This window comes from Lissotriton helveticus, chromosome 6 (genome assembly GCF_964261635.1).
Source record: "Lissotriton helveticus chromosome 6, aLisHel1.1, whole genome shotgun sequence".
NCBI lineage: Eukaryota > Metazoa > Chordata > Amphibia > Caudata > Salamandridae > Lissotriton > Lissotriton helveticus.
The window spans coordinates 1,432,578,651-1,432,602,120 of NC_136067.1; the positions used below are offsets into that span (position 1 = coordinate 1,432,578,651).

A 23,470-nucleotide genomic window follows, 5' to 3' on the forward strand; every position below is an offset into this window, starting at 1 on the left:
AGTGATTGCAAGGGCTCCAACATGTGCCAGCCCATGTGTCATTTGAACCATTGCTTGCAAATAAGCGGCAGGCAATTTCCATCTCTCCATATCTTTGCTACGCCAACAACCCTCATCATCCAACACTCCCTCTGTTGCCCAGGTTGCGAGTTCTGCTTTAGATGCTGATTTCTGTATGTCTAAAATTTCTTCTCTAGCATCATGCCATCGCTCAGCTTGTGATCTCACCACATACATAGGAGAGGCGTTTTGTAACATGGCAGTCTCTCTCGCTATGCGGTCTGCAAAAGCATTTCCTTGCCCTATTTTGTCTGTCACCTTCTTGTGTGCACTACATTTAATTATCGCTACCCTCTTTGGACATAATAGTGCATTCAGGAGATCACGTACCAGCTCTCCATGCATGATGTGTGCTCCATGTGAGGTCAGAAACCCTCGTTCCTTCCAGAGTAGGCCAAAATCGTGCACTACTCCAAAAGCGGAACGGCTATCAGTATAGATATTCACACATAAACCAGCACTTAACTCACATGCTTTCGTTAAGGCTATCAATTCAGCTGCTTGGGCCGATTTTTGCAGTATTCGTACTGTTTCCACCACTGTTTTAAGTGTCGTGATCGCATAGGCTGCGGAAGTCGTGCCATCTGGCAGCTTCACACACGATCCATCAACCCACAGTTCCCCATCTACATCTGGAAGTGGCGTATCCTGTAAATCAATACGACCCTTTGTTTGTTCTTCAGTCAGAAAAACACAATCATGTTGTTTGTCCTTCTGGGTCTCAGTAACAGGATATGGCAATAAAGTAGCAGGGTTCAGAGTGGCGCACCTCTTCAGTGTAATATGTGGCGCCAACAGTGTTAACTCGTATCCTGTTAAACGGGCACTGGTTAGATGCTGCGTTTTCGTTTGGTTCAATAAAGCATCTACCGCATGGGGAACTAATACCAACAATTTGTGTGACAGAACTATTCCCTCACTCTGTCGTATAGCTACTGCTGTTGCTGCAACTGCTCGAAAGCATCCAGGCAGTCCTCGAGCCACAGGATCGAGTACTGCTGAAAAGTATGCACAAGGCCTCTGTTTGTCTCCGTGTAACTGCACTAAGACTGACAATGCGCACCCATCCTTCTCATGTACATACAATGTAAAGAGCTTTGTATAATCTGGTGTACCTAACACTGGTGCAGAACAAAGAGCTTGTCTCAATTGTTCAAAAGCATTCTGACATTCATCCGTCCATTCAAGGGGGATTGGTGCAGTTTTGGACAACAATGCTAACAAAGGTTTTATAATGTACGAAAATCCTAATATCCATTGCCTACAAAAGGACGTCAAACCTATGAAAGCACGAAAATCCTTCTGAGTGCAAGGGACTGGTGTATCTAAAATTGCTTGAATTCGATCTGATGTCAATGCACGTCCCTCCTTAGACAAAAGATGACCGAGGTAGGTCACCTTTGGTCTACAATATTGCAACTTCTTCCGCAAAACCATGTGATTGTTTTTAGCAAGGAAAGAAAGTAGGGAGAGAGTACTCTCCTCACATTGCTCCTGCGTGTCTGGTGCAAGCAAAATGTCGTCAACATATTGGATAAGAGCCACCCCAGGCTTTAAGTCGAAATAATCAAGCTGTCTTTTTAAAGCCTGGCTGTAAATGCTAGGGCTTTCTGTGTAACCTTGAGGAACTCGACAAAATCTATACGATTTATTATTTAATGTAAAACCGAACAAATATCGGCTGTCAGGAAGAATGGGAATCGAAAAGAAAGCGTTTTTCAAGTCGATTACGGCAAATGTAGTAGATGTGGGTGGAATCAAAGTGAGTAAGGTGGTAATATCAGACACCACCGGATACTGGGGTACAACTATCTTATTAATTTCCCTCAAATCAATAATGAAACGATAGATCTTAGTGTCTGTATCTTTCTTTAGGATTGGAAGAATTGGGCTGTTGCAAACATTATAGGGAACTTCCTCCACCACCCCTGCCATTATCAAATCATTCACTATGTGTGTCAAAGCTATTTCGCCTTCTCTGGAGATCTTGTACTGAGGGACACGAGGCAAAGTCGCTCCCTCCTTTACAGTAATACGTACAGGAGGAATAATCATTTGACCCACATCAGTATCGGAAGTGGCCCATAAAGTGCTGGGAAGAGATGCTAACGCATCGGCCTCCTGCATGAGGCACGATCTCTCAACCTCTGGGTAGTTCTCATTCAAAATAACCCGCACCCCTTCAGGGGCACAGCGTATTGTTGCACGAAAATGCTTTAGCATATCAAGTTCCACAATATTATCTGGTGTATTTGGAGATAATAGAAATGGACATGGGGCAGTGAATTTATCAATGTGAAATAGAAGGGGTTGAGACAATGGGCTTAGAGAAGGTGTTCCATCGAACCCTATTGCAGTAATTGTTTCGCCAGACAGGGGAGGCCTTGGAACCAAGTGTTTGGACAGAGCGCTACGAGTAGCTCCCGTATCGACCAGAAACTGATCAGTAGAACCCAAAACATGTGCTGATATATATGGACCCCATTGATCGACTGGTACTTCAACCGATTCCACACCCCATCTTACGCAATCCTATGCATAATTATTATCCTGAGACTCAGTATTCTCTCCTTCAGCTATCTGATATTGATTCCGTCGATCAAAAGTATTGTGATCCGCTTGACCACGACCTCGTGCTTCAAACCTACCACGATCATTCGCTCTACCCCTCGGTCCTGAATAACTATTCCGCGACCTTCCACTTCCTCGACCCCGCTGATTACGCTGTTCACGAAGTACTGGACAATCTGAAACCCAATGTCCAAACTGCTTACAGTATGCACACTGATCCTCAGAAATATCAGAACGAGGGGGAGACGTAACATAGATCCTCGTTTACCCCTATCATTCCCTCTCGATTGCGTAGCATAAACGTGAGCCAACATCACCTTCGTCTTTAAGTCCTTCGCTTTCTTATCACTACTTTCTTTAGCCTCCAATTCCTGTCGTTCATAATACTGAGCCATGGTTAATAAAGAAGCGGGGGTTGCAGTGGTCCATGAACTTTCGCTAGCCTTTAACCGTTTTGCAATCTCCGGTAGGAGATTAGCCACATACTTGTCAACGAATTAATGCCTGCCCGTGTCCTCTGTTAATAATTGACCACTGTAATCATGGAATGCTTCCTCAAAACGTGAAAAGAAATCAGAGACCGATTCGTCTGACTTCTGTTTACAAGACGCCTACATTGTCCAATCAATTTTCTTAGGGGGAACAAGCGTTTTTAATTTATTCAATATAGCCTCCGGGAGGTCTAAAATTAACCGACATGGTTTACACGCGGGTTCCCTATCCAGATCAGCTCGAGCTATGTCCTTCCAATCTGCACCTAGGATCGTTCGATCATCAAACTTATGAATCGCCCTCCACATATCAGGAGGCAATATCAACCCAAAAAAAGATCAATATCAACTAATGTCATAACGCACGAAGAAATAGCGCCTTCCACTCCTTCATAGAAAGCTGCTGGATTTTTACGGGGGTCAGGCAAAGCATTCTTGAGTGCCATAACATCTGCTCTATTCCATGGCGTATAAACCCAATTATATATAAAATAACCCTTCGCATCTTTAGACATCTTATCATCGTCCGTGCCTGCCCCTTTAGGAGGGACATACAAAGGCGCAACTTCTCGCATAGGCATAACATTAACTGCAATGCTCTTATCTGTTGCAAAGATTGGGCACTCTTTGGAAATTTCCGTCGATCCAGATGCTGGCGGACCCGATGCCTTTTCCGCCGCTCGCAGTCGTGTCGCCTCATTCCGTAGCTGAACCAAACGCCGGAAAAATTCATCCGCATCTGCAAGAGCAAAAAGACCTTTACGAAAATTCTCAAGACCAACTGATATATCTTTAGGTTCCAACTCGGATGAACTCCGTCTAAACCGTTCGACAACTTCATCTGCAAAATGATTTAAAAAATACAATCGTTCCCTTTCAGACCACGAACTCATAAAACCATCAACCTCTGAAACAGTTATAGCATTTTTATTTAGTTTACGAGCAAACGAGCGCAGTTCCGTAGCTCGATCAGCAGTTAACCTGGTACGCTGATTATCCCGATTATCCTCGTCCGAGTCCTCATCCAGAGCCGTAGGCGGAACATACGGAGGCGGGCAACGATCTAGTAATGAAAAATCATCTAACTCATTAGTAAGGACAGGATAAAGAGGACGTCGAATAGGAAACTGACCATTAACCTGTAAATTACGTTCTCGAATCTCTTTCTCTTTTTGTTCCTGCAATTCTTTTTCCTGCAGCTGTAAAGCTTTATCACGAGCAGCCTTTCGCTGCTCCTTGTCCGCCAAGGCTTGTTCACGCTTCATTCGTTCACGCACCGCTTTCTCCCACATACGCACACAATCAAACATATCCTGTCTAGACCTACGCTGAAACAAACACTGCTCCACATACTGAACCTTTCGCAGATCAAACGACCCATGTAGTGGCCATTGCAATTCACGATCAGTTTTTGTATATTTGTGCCATAATGTACTATACATAATGGGAGGAAGGCCAAATTTTATGTACATTTCGCGATTAGGAGTTCCCTCTGGGGAGCCGGCTGAGATTCATTTAATCGATAATTGGTACCATTTCCAAAACAACACATTCCTCGAAGTGTGCTTAGAACAGGCATGTCAAAATATCACGAAAACGCGATATTACAACAAATGGCACTTAAATGTGCTTTACGCACGGTGTGCCGTTCAAACAAATTCAAAGTCAGAGAAATATCCCTACATGCCTGCCTATGTGAGGTGCACTCCACATATAATTCAAATCATAGGTCCAAACGTTAGCTAACTCAAACAAATTCAAAAGCCACAGTAAGTGTCAGTAGACTACCTTACCAATCATAAGCTTACCAAATATTTTCAAAGCGTCTAGATTCCAACTGCCAAGTTCCGTAATCGAATCAGCCAAACGGGCACTACACGACAATCCAAACGATCAGGATCTCAGTCGAGGACCGGCGCCACCTGGAAGGTCAGATCAGAAGGAAAGGAAAAAAACACTGTGGGTGCCAAGACTCGGGTCACTCAGTGGCAGCGTACGCGTCCATGGCGAGTTTCCAATCATTCGTCACGACCTCTCCTTCGGGCATCCGAGTCGCCGATGAGTCCCTTCGTGGTCGCCAATTGTGGTATTGGGTTTCGTCAGGTCTACATACTCTGCAAAACTCTCGAACACCATAATATAGAAGTTGGCATGGAAACTGGAAAATGCAAAAGACAAGTTTATTAGGACCCCATGGGGTGGTAGTACATTCCTACAGCACCCTTCGGCAATGCAAGAAGTATCACACCGAACATCGGTGCGCGACCTCTTTTATACAAGTTTAACAGTAATAAAAAGGTAGGCGGTATACATTCGAACAGTTTTAGGTACATATAAGGGCATTTTTGGAACACAGCCAACATGTGGGAGGAGTTTGATGCCACTGGTCAGTTTAGGGAACATTCCTAAGAAGTGACCACTCGTTAGTCCAAAGATCGTGTGTACGCATGTGCGAGATTGACCAATGCTAAAAATAGCCTGTTGCTGGGCAGGGTAATGGTTCATTGGCATGGAGGAAGGACGAAAGGGCACGCTGACCACGAGGCCGCATGTTCATACAAAATGGAAGCCACCAAATACAAAATGGCCCCCGCACGTTTAGTCAAGTTAACAGTAAAAGCTTGTGTAGCTGAGCTAAATGCTAACTCAGGTGCTGCCAAATTACGACACTAGCATTTCTTTACGGGAACGCTCATCCTGCATACATTATACCTGACACAGGAATCATGTAGTGCAGGGGTTTACAAAGTGACGCATCACTTTGTTAATATGGCGCAGTGTGGTACATTGTTTACGCCACCCCAATATCACAAAAAACTGACGCAACAGCAGCGTAAAGCCTCATAAATAAGGCCCTAAAAGTGTAAGCCCATGAGAGTCAAATGGGCATGATATCAGGCTTATTGTCCATGTCATCAAAGGTGCAACTCATGGTTTCATAGATTTTTCAAGCTTGGGTTGTTGTGTTGTGTTGTCAAGCTACCTACTAATTTGGGTCTTTATGCTGTTGAGGTCTGAGCAGGGACACAGAGTTGGGGTAAAGTTTGTCTTTGTGTTGTCAATGAAGATTGCGGTCGGGCGTAAACCAGTCAGTTTCACGAATATTGCTCTTTTGAATATATTCTTCATGCTTGTTAAATGATCTCACTAGGCAGTCATGGGTTCTTGATCTCCTGATTCTAGCTGACAATACATAGTTGGAAGGTCTAGTCAAGAACAAGATCAAAGATGGCAAAAACTATGGCACTTACACTGGTATAGGGAGAGGGTTGCGGAGTAATTCAGTGGATATAAAATATAACATAACCATAAACTTATTTCTGCTTTCACTTAGAGTAATTAAAGTGACTTGTGGTCGATTAGAAGATTAATATCTTGGGATTGAGGGCTTGGGACATTTCACTCTTATTATGAGGATCTAGGCATTGATCTTCATGAAGTGGTGAATTTAGGGAGGCTTTGTGCAATTGTAACAGGAAAACAAAAGATAGCTATACAAGCCAGCAGCAAGCAATACAGGATTACGTAATTAGACATGAACGAGCAGATTTACAAAAAGTATGCACTGGGTTTGCACCATTAGGGTGCTGAAATCAGGCGCAAATGTTTATTCGGAATTTACTTTCAAGTACAAAACGTATTTATGCTGGAAAGGTGTATAGAAGTAATGCACAGTAGTGCAAATGTCCATTCCATGAATGACATGTAGTCATTCCAATGCAACCTCTCAAAGTTTTTCAGGCAAAGCCCTATCTACTAACAATAGTAGATACTATTTGCCACATAAAAATAATGCCTCTTTGGCATTGGCCTTAATTTACAGAAATGCTTTTATTTATTCAAACTTTTTCACCTTTGCACATATGCTGCACTGTACAGCACAGATCTAAGGTGGAAAAATAATTAAGGCTTGTTTAGTCGTAGGTCCTGATTATGAGTGGGTTGTTTTTTTCTCAACCATTGCACACACTCCTGTTTGTGCAGGGGTCAGACTTTTGATTTGGGTGTTATTTAGCGTGACACCACTGGGTCCATTAAATACCTCTCCTTTTGTTAAAATCCGACAGCTCAAGCCTGTTGAAATTTGACAGGGGAGAAGTGCACAGGATGTACCATACCATTTATATTTTGATGCGCTAAGCACCAACGTTTGCATGTTATTCCTCAAAAGCTCCAAATAGCTAATTATTGCACTCAATAAATAACGTACCTTGGGGTAGGTTTCGTTATTTACATAGTAGAATAAAAGCAAATTGACTCCGATGAACTCTGAATCGGTGGCCTTAGTATCTTGTACTGGAAGGGTACCCTCCCAATGCAAAACCTGTGCTAGACATGATGCAGAAATCTTTGCACGACGGTGCACATTGCACTAGGCATCCCGATAATGCATCACACAAGGCAGGGATCAGGACAATGATACATCTTTGTAGATATGGCGATTTGCTGCTCTCTCCCTGTCACAATATGCATACAGCAATGGTAGTTGTTGTGCTGCGTTGTTGGATATATTTGTAAAATTTACGGCAAATCCTTTCACTCTGACATAGTCATTTTTTGATGGTGGGATTCTGTCTTTAGCATTGACCTGTAATTGTTTTTATCCTGAAAGGATCCATAACTTTTACTAAATGGCTACATTTTTCTGAGTGCTGTTTGTTGACACTGTCTTCGACTTTCATTTAAAAAGGCATGATCTTTAACTACCACCCACTTAGGATCCTGTACCTATAAGATGCACATTGAATATACACAACTACAAAGCAAATGAGCATTGTGTAGTAGGTTTAAGTATTTTATTGTAATAAAAACTTGTTTTTATATCAGACTGGCACAGTGCATCAGACTGTGTGAGGGAGAACGAGAGAAGAAGACTAGGAATTTGAACATTACCTATCAAGAAAGGAGAGGGATAATAGAGAGAATTGGATGTAGTAGGGACCAGGATCAATGGATTATAGAAGTGGGGAGCACTGTGATCAGTTAGGGCAATGTGGCTGTTAGTGTTATGGCAACCTTTTTGTCTCTGCTTTCTTAATTACTCTGCTAATGGGGTAAGCAGGAGGAAGTGGGGAAAACAATAACCCACCATACCTAACATCATTCCTAACCTACCTACCATATCTAAAGTATAATGCTCAAGCTATCATTCTTATGACACCTACAAACCTACTTACCTTGCCTAGTTACCTACCAAACCTAGACCTACCATGGGAAACTGTCGTAGCACTACAGCCTCAGCTACGTGTATTCTGACTATGCAAGAGCTAACATGCCTGCCGTAACCATGCATACCTGCTGGGAGCTGCTAGGCGGAAGCAGAAAGAGAGGCAGGAAGAGACCCAGAGGATGCGGTGAGGTAAGTCTGGCTGGGGCCGGGTTTGTATAGGTTGGGGGTAGGTTTCAGTGTGAAGGGCTAGTTTTCAGGGTTGGAGTGGTTGAGGTAGTTGTCAGGGTTGTGGGTGTCGGTACGTTTTAGGGCTAGGGGTTGGGTAGTTTTCAGGGCTGGGTGAGTCGGGGTAGTTTTTAAGGCTGGTGGGGGATTTGAGGTAGTTTTCAGGGCTAGTGGGGGAATCAGGGTAGTTTTCAGGGCTTGGTGGGGGCGGTCGGGGTTAAAACATGACCTCTGCCATGCCAGGGTTAATATTCCATTGGCAAATTGTTTTCTGGGAAATTAGATCATTGCCAGCTGGCACCTGACAATACAGTTATGTGATCCCTGCTTATCGGCAGAAAGCGACGCCTTTAGCTAATGGTTTCTCCGAACGCCTGAAGCTCACCTTATTACCCAGTAATGTCAAATCTGCTCTAACCAATCATCACTTCCAGAGATTTTGAACAAGTTGCCTCAAAGACTAGCATTCAATGACGTAATACAACACTGCACTTAACCCTTGTTTTGTTGATCATCGACAGGCTTGGAGTATGAGTGATCCATTACTATGAACAATGCTTGCATCTTTATACAACACAGTACTTTGAAGCTGCAGTGGAAGGGGTAGCAGTAGCATTAGGTGCAGTTCAGTGGGTGGGAGGGGTTGGGTGGGCAGGGTTGGGCCTCAGGGGGTGGGGCAGGTAGGGGATTTGTAGCTTAGAGTGGGGGTCGGGGGTCAGAGTAGTGGCAACCTTAGCAATGCACACCCCTTTACCATGAAATTGTATTGTAAAGACATGTGCGGTAATGGAATGCATGGTTAAGACGCATTTGTGGTTCAGGCTGCATGGTAGATCCTCTATTATACACCCCCACCATACCTACCTACCACATTTAACTTCTGTTACCTAATTTAACATGCCTACTGTTACTTTCATACCCATTGCAATTATCTACCATTTTCAACCTACCAGATCTAACCTCCTACTGTACCTAACCTAGCAGATTTACTTACCATATATATCAAAACTACCTACCATACCTGCTTGCCTACCATACCTACCTACCTACCAGAAACAAAACGACAATATCTATCTACCATACCTCCCATATCTTCCTAAGAGAACTACAACTTACCTACAGTAACTTGCGTGCCATACCTACCCTACTTACCAACTTCCATGCTTTATTTACTGTACCTAACCTAGTGTACCTACTCTAACATTTTTATCTACAAACTATACATTGTGGGCCTGCAATGCCTAACCAAACATACCTACCTAAATACCTTATGCAAACTACCATACCTAACATACCTCGATTTCTGAAATCTTTATATCTTATGTCTGCACTGTGATGGGAAGTTTTGTGAAAAACAGCACCTTTTCTGCCTATGAAATGTTTAGACAGGTTTAAGGTCTTGAAGCCTGCTACTGAAAGTGCTTCTGACTAACTTTAGGGACTGTTATAATGGCCTGAGGACAGCAGCAAGAACTGTGGAAAGTGCTAACTGAAGATTTTGAAGGGCATGAATACCTGAATTACATTATTTCTTTACAAAATTATGGGACCAGTCTGCTCTCTCAATTATTGGTTCAATAGATTTAAACACATTTTCTCAAAAAAGGTTATTTTCATTAGTTTAGCTGTCAACATCATTTTTTCTCCCACAGACAAAGCCTACTCAATGATGTTTAACAATCACTGGCATTAATCTGGAGATGCTTTTCAGTAAATTGAACAGAATCAATGCATGAAGGTCTGCTCCCTCTACAGAGTGAAAGAGTTTTTGATGTACATACGCAAGAGGCAATTTGAATAATATTGGATAATAAAATGTCTGGTCCATGATCCTCTGGAAGTTCAATAAATAGAACAAAACTCTTCCTTGCATATTATGCACTCTGCCCCAATCGATTTCTACAACAGGGCATAATGTTGCAATTTTTTAAACAAATTTCCCCAGGATTTTGTGGTTCTATCCAGATTATCATGTACTGACTGTTTCCACTTTCAATTGCAAAAGTATGTTTAATATCACAGCTAAAGTATTCTATGGAATATCCTTTTGGCTCCAGGGATTTAAATATACTCAGTTTTTAAACTTGAAGTGAATTTTCTTCAAAGAAGACCTGAAATTATGTGTGTTGTTCATGCTAATTAAAGACATTCCTGCACTCATGCATTAGCCAAATTATTAGTAAAATTTTTAAGGTCACCTCAGGCCTAGTGTTTTGTATCCTTCAAAACTGCATAGATTATTCAAAGTTATAAATGTGTTCAATGTGAAAAAACACAATAACACTCAGATTGCCTAATTTGTTTACTGATTTGAACACTGTTTTCTTTAAAATAAAGTTTCATTTTAATAATGGCTTCAAATGTCTTTTCTAAAACGAATGCCTTTGTGTTTTTCTGTGATTTTTTGCTTCATCTGCCTCACAGACATGGGGCTAAAATTACCTCTTCTATAGGACATCTATTTGTTGCATATGATGTATGAAACAAATTTGCTTTTTTCAATTAATTAAATCACCAAACAGTGATTGTAATGAAATATTATTTTATGAAGACTGTCCAAATTCTCTAATGAACTGTTTTTCTCTTCCTAAACTAGGAACATCAATCCTTCAAAACTATCTAATTCCGTATGTACAGAATCTAAAATGATCTTCTATAATGCTCAGGAAATGTATCTTTGACAAAGGAGTATGGATATACCTGACATCCCTAAGGATTTGCCTGATTGCTTCGAGTTTGGAAATGGATCATGTCCCAATAGTTCAAGGCCTTTGACAGTCAAACTAACAATGTATTTCTTTATGGGCAGCTCTATTACCATCACCATCTTGGGAAATCTAGGTCTTATGATTTCAATCACCCATTTCAAACAACTCCAATCTCAAAGTAACTCGATAATCCTTTCAATGGCCAGTACTGACTTCCTCCTTGGTGTCGCCATAATGCCATACAGCATGATCAGGTCTGTGGAAAGCTGCTGGTATTTTGGATATACATTTTGCAAATTCCATGCAAGTCTTGACCTGATGCTCAGTGTAACTTCCATTTTCCACCTTTGCTCAATAGCGATTGATCGCTATTGTGCTGTGTGTGACCCCTTACATTACTCTAACACAATGACAACATCAGTGATCAAAAGTTTGCTACTGTTTTGCTGGTTGGTGCCTGGTATATTTGCTTTTGGGCTAGTTTTATCAGAAGAAAATGCATCTGGGATTGAAGGTTATAAGACATTGGTTTCATGCTTTAATTTCTGTGCGCTTGTGTTTAATAAACTGTGGGGAACAGTTGTATTTACAGCCTGCTTCTTCACTCCTGGGTCAGTAATGGTTGGGATTTATATCAATATCTTTGCTGTTTCTAAAAGACATGCAAAGATGATTAACAACATGCCAGAGAATGCAAACCATGTAACTAAAGGCCAATTCTCCAAAAAGAAGGATCGGAAGGCTGCAAAAACATTGGGTATCATCATGGGGGTCTTTCTAACCTGCTGGTTGCCTGCTTTTATCACAGTTTTAATTGATCCATTTTTGGGCTTCTCCACCCCTATTGTATTGTTTGATATGCTTATATGGCTGGGATATTTCAATTCTACTTGCAATCCCTTAATACATGGTTTCTTTTACAAGTGGTTCCGAAGAGCTCTTTGGCATATAGTATCTGGGAAGATCTTTGAACACAGCTCTAGTTCAATGGACCTGTTTCGTGAAAATGCCTGACTGCACCATGTTCTGCTCTTAACTATTACTCTAAAGATCTATAAACGAGCAATCATTGGTTCAGTTTAGCACCCCATTAACCGTGATAGTGAACTGGATGACCTGGTATATGCTTTTGGATGTGGGCAAAAAAGCACTGCTAGTCTATTTTGCTGTTTTCACAATATCGTTTTTGCTAGGCTGTGTCAGACTTAAATTCAAACCGTATGACATCTGTGTAATTATTACTCACGTTGTGTTTTACATGAGAAAAATGTATCCCAAATTATGCATTCTAGAAATTAGAGAAGTGTGTGTACAATATTCAATGCAATCAGTGACAATTTAGATAACCCCGTGTAGGTGAGGGATAAGGCAGGTAGGTTGTTAGAGAATGCTTTAGGGTGAGCCAAGTTTGTGGTGGTGTTATGTCCGACAAATATTCATTTGATGGAAATGGCTCAACTTTTTCTCATTCTTTTGCATTTTACCGTCACACAGCATGCGAGAATTTGAGTCAGACATGTGCAGGACGGAGGGATAATATGTGGTTCGGACAGAATGCGAGCATGTGAGTCAGTAAGCATGTGTGTTATGCTTGCCGTTGGTCCTGACATACTGAATGTCATTCTTGACGTACTGAGGCACCTCTGGCATACTGTAATTAATTCTTGGCATAAGGAAGGGCAGACATGTTATATGGAGGGGATTGAGGGAGAATAACCATGAAAAAATATGAATATAGTGTAGTTAATTTTTGACATATAGGTCACCTATGGAAAGTGGGCAGCACAAATGGCAAAGATGTGTTATTTTATTTGCAGCAATTCTCGAAAATCTTTTTAAAGTATCCTTTTGTTTGAACTTCCTTAATAGTTTCTCTGGAGGGTTTCACGGCCTCAGTTTCTCTAAGGTAAATAGTAAAAGTTGCTTTCATAATTTATCTAATTCATCTCAAATGTTGAGGTGCCTACAACCTAGATTGGGAATTATGATGAGTGTAATGGGGCTGGATCAGCAAATTTAAGGGTAAAGTGACAAGAAGTGTGGAAACTGCTGCATCATGGGTGTTTAGATAAAATAATGTTTGATACAAAAATATTTTGCAAAGAATATCGGGATGCCAACAATATCTTCAAAAGGAATATTGAAGTAAAAAAAGGTTGATTTAGAAAATATTCTTGTATATAGTATTGTTTGTATTATTTTGTATGTAATTTATTGGAGTGTGTTTGAGTCTATCTGTTTATTAATTTTGTATTTGTATTTTTATCAAGATAATTTATTAATTATGAAACTGTTGAAATGTGTCTCTTGCATTGTATTTTGTAATATAATAACGGATTTATATGTTTTTTAGCAGCGGGATATTGGATTTTTAGGGGGGTAAGGGTGGGGAGACATTTGAAAAGTGAATATTTTAATGTAAATCTAATGTTAATTATTTTAATGTCATGCAAATTCATATTATAGAATGCTTACATTAATTTTGTTACATATATAATTAAAAACAAATAGATGTATTCAAAAATGTAATTTAATAAGGTAAAAAATTTTTTTTTTAAATAATACGTTTATATTTTATAATGTTTGTGGACATGTTACCATAATTAAAATATTTTTACAAAATGATTTGTTGAAAATTATAATGTAATTGTAAATATATATGTTTTAGATTATTATTTAAAGAATCAGATCAGTTTTATATATTTGTAATTTTATGATTGTTAATTTTTCATTATGAGTTTCCTTTTTTAGGTCTCGCCCTGCGATTGCAGGCCAAAGGCCTGCTGTCGCAGAGCGAGACTATTGCAATCATTCTCGCTTTCAAGGACTGAAAGGGAGAGGACAAGAGACTGGCATGCGCACGCACGCAGCAGCCTGCAGCAGCCTGCCGGGATCAGGTCGCGCGCGTCAACAGCGCTCTGATTCCGGCAGGCTGTTCACAACACGTGCAAACACACATACAGCCCCCCCCGAGCATACACACACACACGCACGCACTCACATACACAGAGAACCCCCCCCCTTACACACACATCCCCTACCTTGTCTCGGCGTCTTCACGCTCCCTTACCCCCGCTCCTCTGGTGCGCGCGCACCACTGGTTTCGATTCCCGTCGTCGGCTCCTCTGTGGTGCCCGCGCACCACAGGTTTCTATTCAGTGTTTATTTCAACAGCCAATCAGGAGGCAGAACTCATTGAAGCTCCCTCTCTGGTCCGCCATCATTTTAACTGCACGGTGCGTCGTGCACCCCAGCAAAAACGGCAGCATGGGCCAATCACCTTTGCTGCTTTGCTTATTATTTCCGTAGGCAGCTTTTGGTTATGCAGCCCGCGTCATGTCACGTACAGAGACACCCGTGCAAGTACTTTAAACGTGACTTGTTTTAGAATGCTGGGACTTGTTGTCTTTTTTAATAACCCAGTATTAAACCCGGACTACAAGTCTAGGAATACAACAGGAATGCCCTAACTAGTCACGCATTAAGAGTGGAAACTTCGCAGCTATGCATAAATATATTTTTAAAAATGCTCCTAAGGTGAGTTGGTATGTTAACATGGGTAGGGCTATAACGCCAGATGACGCCTTTAGCAGAGATGGCAAACCAAGGAAGTTGCGGGCAGAAAACGAGTTGCAACCCTAATGTGTTTATATAAGTCATGTGCCCGTAGCAAAGTGTGATCATTGCCCCTATTTACTGCGTGTGTGCTAGCGAACAATGGTGTAACCCACAGAAGATTGGCCACAGCAACAACCGCAGCATGAGTTACAGGACTTAAACGTTTTCTTCATCTTCCTCACAGGCAGTACGGACTTGCCGTGGTGGCCCGCAAACATACTGCTCCTTCTATCAGAAGACTGCGAGAAGCTCCATAACTCCTCGGATTCTGTCTCCCTCCTGACTGAAGTACCCCTGGCACAGCATTTACCTGCTGCACGCCCTGCCTTCCGTCCGCTCACTGGCTCTCCACTGGATATCTCTGCCTGTTCTTCTCAGGGAGTCGGAGTACGGGCCTCAGGCAGCTGGGGCAGATCCCTGCGACCCATGTGAAAGTGACGGGTGCCTTTGACTTCCGCCGGGAAGAGCGGAGCCACTCGGGCTCTACCCTGCGTCACCTGCCGTGCCGCTTCCAGCGCTGCTCTCACGGTGCACCGCGTTCCTGCTTCCAAAGTGACGCCGAATTTTGTGGTCGTTGTCAGGCGCGTAACACCCATTGGGCTCACGGGCTTTGCGGGCTGGCGACCATCTAATTTCAGCGCACCCGAGTACTTAACAGGTCTTTAAAAGACCATGTACTTGTAAATTAGGCTTTTATTGTGTTTTCACCCCGTTATTTCAGTCACACTATCTATGGTTGGAAGAATAAACCCCCCACTCCCCGAAATATTTGTCTCCCCCCCCCTCCTGAAATGTGTCTCTAGTTGCCCGCCTGGTCGTTGTGTACCCAGGGAAGACACTTTAGGAATCAACCTCTCATGCCCTTGCAACTCGGACCACGCAGTGCGCGAACAACCACTACTACAATCTGTGACCCCTATGTGATACGGAACAGGACAAGCTTTCTACTCCGCATGTATGAGTCTTTCTCATACATACCAACTCTGGAAAAGCAATATTTGGGGGCAGGGGGAGATTCATTTTCCCCGTTAACTTGCAATAACAAGCATTTGCAATGCAATCGGTCTCGCTTTTGTGAGAGTTTAAGCTATTAGCATTGTAAATGACAATGCCTTTTATTTATGTTTTAAAAACCAAATCATAAATAAAAGCCATTGTCAAACTTGTGTGTAAATGCGAGACCTATTGCATTGCAAATGCGTGTTCTTTTATTGTTCAAGTTTAGGAATGGCAGTAAATATTTTACAAAATATATTATTTATTATTAGTGCTAAAACATTATTTTATATGTTAATGATTAAATATGAAAGTATAGGCTTTGCAGTTTTGGTTAGTGTTAATCAAATGTTATTTAATTTTATCGATCAAAAATTATAAATGGAGTTTAGTGTATATAAAATCTTTGGTCTACACCACCTTGCAGAAAAAGTTTTAGATGCCAGAGTGCAAAAGGCCACATGATGCAACTGATCAAAAATGAAAGATAAACTCACAGTGAATCCATCTTGATGACGGAATGTTTTATGGGTGGTAGTTGGACAGGTTAATATGCCTAATGCTGAGAACTACATAAAAAATGCAGGTCAAAGACCCGATTCCCATTAGGGTTATTTTTTGTATATATTCTGTGTGGGTCCATGGGTACATTATTTCCTTTATGTTCACGGACACCCTCTTGCTCCCTTGTTCCATGATACTAGAATTTTGCTGCTGTGACATCAGAGGGAAAGGAGCGCTTCTGCATGCAGGTCACAATAAATTACATACAACTAGGGGTGGGCAGAACCGCATGATATCTTTCAGACTCTTCATATAACTTTGCGGAGTAAAACTCAGCAAGTTCCTCCCACCCCTAGTATCATTATTTTAGCTATGTGGATACAGAGGAAGATCTGCACTTACAGAAGAATATGTCATGTGTATTTTATTTCTTTCTGGCTTGTTATGTTTTATCGTTTTTGTAAAGATACTTGATTGGTATTTGTAATTGTAGAGTTTATGTTTTGAATTTATTTTACGTGAAGGATTGTTTGTTCTTTGAGCTTTTCGGTTGGTGAAATTTGCATTTTTAATGCAAACAATTTATGTATTATTTTATTATCTCAGTTTTATTTAAAATTTACATTTTATTTAAGGTTTAGACTGATGTAATATGATATTGTGTTTATTATGTGTATGAAAAATAATTTATGATGTTGGGGACTTTTTTTAGGTTACTATTTATTTTATAATATGCTTTTACATATTATTTCTAAGTAATCTACTACTTTGTTGTTTATGAAGAGTTTGACTTTAAATTGTAGGATGTCATACATTCTCTTGGTTTGCTTGCTTAGTTTAGATGCAATTTGGCGAACAGAATGCTCCATTCGTATTTGTTGGTAGCTTTCTTTGTAATGCTTCCATAAATTTATAGAATGTAGGTTGGATTCTGCCTAGTGTTGTTTGGAAGGCATTGTGCTTCCTTCAACTGCTTTGTTTGTTTTAGCTTCTTGCATAAAGGTACTGTCCTAGACATCCCCACCAATTTGGGAGAGGTGCCCTTCTAACCAAAATGGATAGGGTTTCAAAATGAATGTCTTTTAAAGAATTGTTTGTCCTAAAGAAGGTGGAACCATAAATACAATGAGGAGCACAGAGGGAACAACAGGACCCAGGTCGCCCTCCACTCGTAAAGTCATACAAACAATAATGACCTGGTCCCTAAAGGCAGTGTTTTGTGTTTACTTCAACAGATGTACATCATGTTGCACTAATTTACAACTGTCTCCCCTTCCCTACCCTACAGAGCATTGGAGTAGAGAGTACACTGTAGTCACGTCAATTTTAAAAGGCCTCCATCCTTTCTAGGACATTCAAGAATAATGGACAACAATCAACAACGTGTATTGTGAAAAAGTGTGGAAAAGCGAGATGACCCCTCACGGGCGAACCACCAACGGGGTACCTGGTATTGGCCATTGGCTTGTGGTCTGTGTTCTGTGGCTATATAATTAATTGCCACTCCCTGCTTTTTAAATAGATAGGCTGCACGAAGAAGGAGAATAAAGGTTGCAAATACGTGCAGTCCCGATCTCGTCGCATTACACTGTTTGTTTGTTGTGTGTGTTTGCACTTCTATCCACTGAACTTTAATTGCACTTACACATTTATGTTATTTGGACACATTTCTTTAAAGCTTGATGACTGCCGATGATGAGAACAGGGCTACACTGGTGAGTACCTACCAGGTTCCCCGTTGGTGATTCGCCCGTGAGGGGTCATCTCGCTTTTCCACACTTTTTCACAATACACGTTGTTGATTGTTGTCCATTATTCTTGACTGTCCTAGAAGGGATGGAGGCCTTTTAAAATAGGCGTGACTACAGTGTACTCTCTACCCCAAGGCTCTTTAGGGAAGGGGAGACAGTTGAAAATGAGTGCAACATGATGTACATCTGTTGAAGTAAGTACAAAACACTGCCTTTAGTGACCAGGTCATTGTTGTTTGTATGACTAAAGAAGGTGGAGTCAACCATTCTATAAAAACAACAGAAACAGCGCTGACAACTTGGGACAAACATTTGCATTTTTATGTGAATTTGTTTTAATCATTTGTATAGTTGAGGAATTTAGGGTGACTTTCACCCACAGCTTTAAGAAGTGGAAAATTATTTCGAGAGGGATTTGTGATGATTTTCTTACATATAATAAATAGAATGGGATTTCAAAATGTGGACTTTTTATCTTTTGAATAAAATATTGTATACAGTATATTATAATTCTATATAGATCAATCTGTAATAAACCAGACATTTTTACATAATACAGTGATCGATGTCTAGAGAGTGTTGAAACATTCCAGTAGGTAGGATAATTTTCTCTTTACTTATATAGGATATACTGTTATGAATGGTGTGAATCAGAGAGTGATTGACACAAAAGGGATCCTTTTCTGCGTCCTTGACATTCCACCATGGGATTTTGAATTTGGGATGGAATCTGTGTCCAGAGCAATGCAGTCTGCCAGCCTAAGTGTCTTCAAACTAATCCATTAGTGGGCTTTGTTTGTCTTCATTTTGTTGCCAGAAAGGGCTTTCTGTGAGTAAATGGGAGTGTTTAGGTGGCTCTGTGGTAGGGACATAGGTTTGTGTGATTATTTTATTTGTATTTCAAAGGCAATATGGCTGTTTGTAGCATATTCTGTACTTAGTGCAGATTGCTGGAGGTGTCCTAATAAAATCTGTTTGAAATGGTAGTAACAGATAGTAACAGCATTGTACAGTTGATGGAACATTAGCTTGTATGCTACAGGTGCCTTTTTATGTCAGAAAACACCTGAAATAAAAAAGTAGTTCACTGATTATTTGCAAAAATTATTACAAGTTGCTAGTTACATCACTGTGCCTCCTAATTCCTTTTCCTACTTTTGGTCACAGGCTCCTCCTTTTCTTCACTCCCCAGCCCCATGACAGAAGGAGGAAGTACTTTCAAATCAATCACAGTACCTTTGAATCTCAAGGCCACCTTCAAGCCTGTGGACCCTGCCTCCCATTGCAACTACTTCTTTTGCTATCTTTCCCACATTCCAGACACTGGCAGGAGGTTGCAAGTAGGCTATTGACTGGAGACAGTTGATGATCAGGTTGCACACAAATCTTAGATTGTTTAGGAGTCAGAGTGTTTGGCGGGTCCATATACACACCCGACCCTGAGTCCTTCCAAGTACCTAACACTGCATCTTCTGACTCCACACCAGCAAAGACAACTGCCTCGTCAAATTATTTGAGCAAGGGGCCATATTTACAGTGGTGCCCATGAGGCACTTACACACAGAAAAGAGTTCCCACTTTAACCACATAACTCAGCACTGATGACAGGCTCCAGGTAGGGTTTGAAAGCCAACAAAAATATTTTAAATACATATGCCTGGAGTGTTTCTAAAACATCATATCTCATGTTATGCTTTGCTGCATATGCAGCCCTTTTTTTAATAGAAGCTTTGAAAGTACAAGTTACACAATTCACAACAATAACTGGATGAAGAACTTTCACTTTAGGACAAATAATGAGCTCTTTTGAAGAGTTTGAAGAGTAAAAAGACATATCATTTGACTTATGTACTCACCCTGACTGTACAATTAAAAGGATGCTGCTGATCAATTTAGAGTATTATGACCTAATAAAGGTACTTGGCGTATCTTCACTCCCACTGTCACTTGCATTTGTTCATTGCTTGAGGCAAGTTACATTTCTGCTACTTGTGTCAAGAGAAAATTATCTTGTGTGTCTTCCACGTTGCAAGTCGAAGTAGATGTTAGTGGCAGAAGAAATAAACAGACAGCTGTAGCATACAGGGTTTAGGTTGAGCAAGAGTTTCTATATCACTTGAGGGATAACTTAGCTTAGTGCTCATGCATACAAACATGAATACATGCTGCATTTGTTGAGAGCATCTTAAATATGCAGCGTTTGCTAGCATAAATGCTACCAAGGATTTTCAAAATAAGCTAAATATAAAATCAGACTAACCCTGTTCCTAGCTAGTCAATCAAGGCTGAAAGCAAACCCTGGAGGAACAGGGATCTCAGACATGTATGAGCATATAAATCATTTATAAGGATGGATGGTTCTGCTGAGGAGTTAGGAACTCTTTCCTTGTTCCCAGGACAAGAGGAGAAGACAAACATGTGCTTTGCATGAACAAACAGTCATATAATCAGAGCTTTAAAAATAGAATGAATACATTGGATTAATGAGAATGATTGCCAACTTATTAGTTATAAAATATATCAACAGTTTATTGGCATTATGAAGAAAAGTGATTCCACAAAGACAGGTATATGTTTTGTTAAAACAAATGTGCATTTACTTGCTGCTGCTATTAGAGTGATCAGTGCAAAGAACCTGAGCATTTTTACTCTTTCCCACAAGAACTACATATAAGGAACATGTATGCTCACCATCTGCCAACCTGTCTTCCACATCCACTACCAGTGTCAGGAGAGCAGGGTCAGGTTGATCATCCCCAGGTGGGAAATTAAATAGAGGGCTGAAGGGCAAATATGCAGTTCTGGCCCTTGGCCTCATTAGATTAGCCAGACAATAAAATTACGTTTGTTTAGACTGTTTGGAAATCTGTTTGTTTAGACTGTTTGAAGCTCCCAACTTTACATCTAAAGGGATAATGCAAGTATCTTGGAAGTTCTATGCCCTTACCAAGTCACACATCAGGCAGCCTTATGCCTCCATATGATTATGGAACTCCCCAGCAATTAGCAATGTCTTTATAATGTACTATTCTGAGGTATATTATCCTGTATTTAGTATATAAGCTGTTGATATCACCCAGACTCCTTTTCAGAAAACAGTTGTAGGAAGGTGGCTCTCTATATATTATAACAAAATGAAGTATAGTGTGTAGAGAGTCCAGTGGGTCCCCAGACGTTTTACAGAGGCCAAAGCAGATAATACTAATGCTCTTTTTTGTGGTAGTGTGGGCAAGCAGTTAGGCTTACCAGAGGGCAGTGTTAAGTATTTGTAGCACCCATAATGGTAATAAATGAGACACACACTCAATGAATAAATCTGAGACCAATTTATAAAAATAGTACTTGGCTATATTTATTTTGCAGAACCACAGAACTTCATCATAGGTAAATACTTTGTCCCAAAAAATAATTTCCATTTTCAAATGCAATTTTCAGACTTTGCTATTTTAACCTATGGGAGGGAGAAAGCATTCAGCATACATAGGGATAACATCGACTTGCCAGACCAATCTTCGGAAATTAAGGTAAGTAATAGACAAGGTTCAGTTAAGCACCAACAGTGTACCACCAGTGGCACAGGGGAGGCCAGGTGCAAGGTGCAAGTTGGACTTCAGGTGCCCAATATTATATTAATGTGGATCGGGACGATCAGTCAAAGGCTGCTTACAGGTAAGCAGCAGCAGCTGAGGGGGAAGTCTCTCGAAAGGGGATAAAGCAAGTACTGTATGAAGCCCAATGCAGCACCACCAGCTGCACAGGGGCGGCCAGGAGCAGGTGCTAACATTGCTCCAGGGGCCCAATGAAAAGCAATGGAGACAGCCAATATCAGAAACAGACTACATGCTCAGGTCAGGAGGCTGGTCGAATGATGCCAAGAGATGCAGAGGCAAGTTGTGATGCAGATACACCTTTGGCCTTCTTCACCAAGGCCCATGGCAGGTGGGTGCAGGGGTGTCCTTTGGCATTGGAAACGGATTACCGGAGTAGGTCACGGTTGAGGGGGTATCCGTGCAGAGGCTGCAGATGACGTCGAGGAGTCTAGGAGAGGTCAGCTCATAGTGGACTCAGTCTCTGGAGTACTGGGGAACCTTGATGGAACCAGTAGTCCACTTGGATTCAAGCCAGAGGCATCAAGAGCAGAGGTGGAACCCGTAGCAGGGTTTTAGATTCTTCAGGTCAGAGTATTCTTTTTGAAGTTGATTTCTTTGTGAACAGGTCCACTGTTATTAGGAGATCTTGTTCTTTTTCAAAGGCAGCAAGTCATCCCAAGGCTTTGGAAGTTGCTGGACTGTAGTACGGGTCATATTTTGGCACAGGATCGTCTAGGGCTGCATACTGGCTGGTAGGATTGGGGCCAAGTCAGTGGTACTCTGCAGTCTTCTCTGATGGTGCAACTCTCTCGTGCCCAGCTCTTTTTAGGTCATCAGAAACTGAGGTTCAGGGTCTGGGATGCCACCTAAGTACTAGTCTTAAAGGCTTTACAAGGGCGTGACCATGTAGTGGCCAATGGAACCCTTAGCTGGAGTGTCTGCTCCATCTATTATGTCCACCTCTTTTCGCAGGGGGACATAGACATAGCCCTGATTGGATAAATCCCACCATCTTCCAGATCGTGGGCATTGAAATGTGTACTTCACCTTGCCTCCAGCACCTGAGGGGTGGAGTTGGCAGAGGGAGGGAAACCTCATAATCTTGCTAAGTTGTCTCACCTGTCCTCATGCCAAAAAGGGTATGAGGACAGGAAGGGGGCCTGCTCCCTCTAACAGGAGAGGATAAGGTCACATTACAGAGGTGGCAAGGTCTTTGAAGCTCCCCGCCACAGAGGGCACTTTCTGACCAGGGGAGGTGTGAACACCTCCACCCAAGAAAGGCATTGTTCTTGCCCTTAGAGCACACAGGCACTCTCCCAATGAGGTCAAGACACTGTCTGGTGGTTGATGGCTGTCTTAGGCCAGTCGGTGACCACACTAAAGATTGATGGTTTCAAGGGAACCATCTAAATGGTATTTTGGGAGCAATTTTAAATAGATCTGTGTAGTATTCTCATGTCATGATATTTCTCCTATGTTACCCTTTCCCTAGCTGCTCAGCCTGTGTGTATGTTCTGAGTGGAATGTTGGTGTGTGGGCCTTGTGTAGAATGCCTGGGTGACTGGATGAAGAATGACAGTTGGTGAGAGGGGCTGAGCAGCTAGCATGCTGCTCCTGGTACTTCCAAATTCTCCACAAAATGGAGGGATTTAGAACTATACTTGAAGACTCATTTAGAGACAAAAACAGGAAATGTAATGAAGGACCCTGAAAGCACAACTGTAAATATGCATACTAAAACACTTGTGGGTCTTGAGTCTACTCAGTCCCAGTATTTTGGAACGGG

The 23,470-nt window shown here is 41.4% G+C and overlaps 1 protein-coding gene across 1 annotated transcript; it reads left to right on the forward strand.

Annotated features, from left to right (window-relative positions):
- Positions 1-11,207: 11,207 nt before the first annotated feature.
- LOC144762741 (trace amine-associated receptor 3-like) lies at positions 11,208-12,239 on the forward strand. The gene has a single exon (XM_078647992.1). The coding sequence runs from the start codon at positions 11,208-11,210 to the stop codon at positions 12,237-12,239; it is 1,032 nt and encodes a 343-aa protein (XP_078504118.1).
- Positions 12,240-23,470: the final 11,231 nt, after the last annotated feature.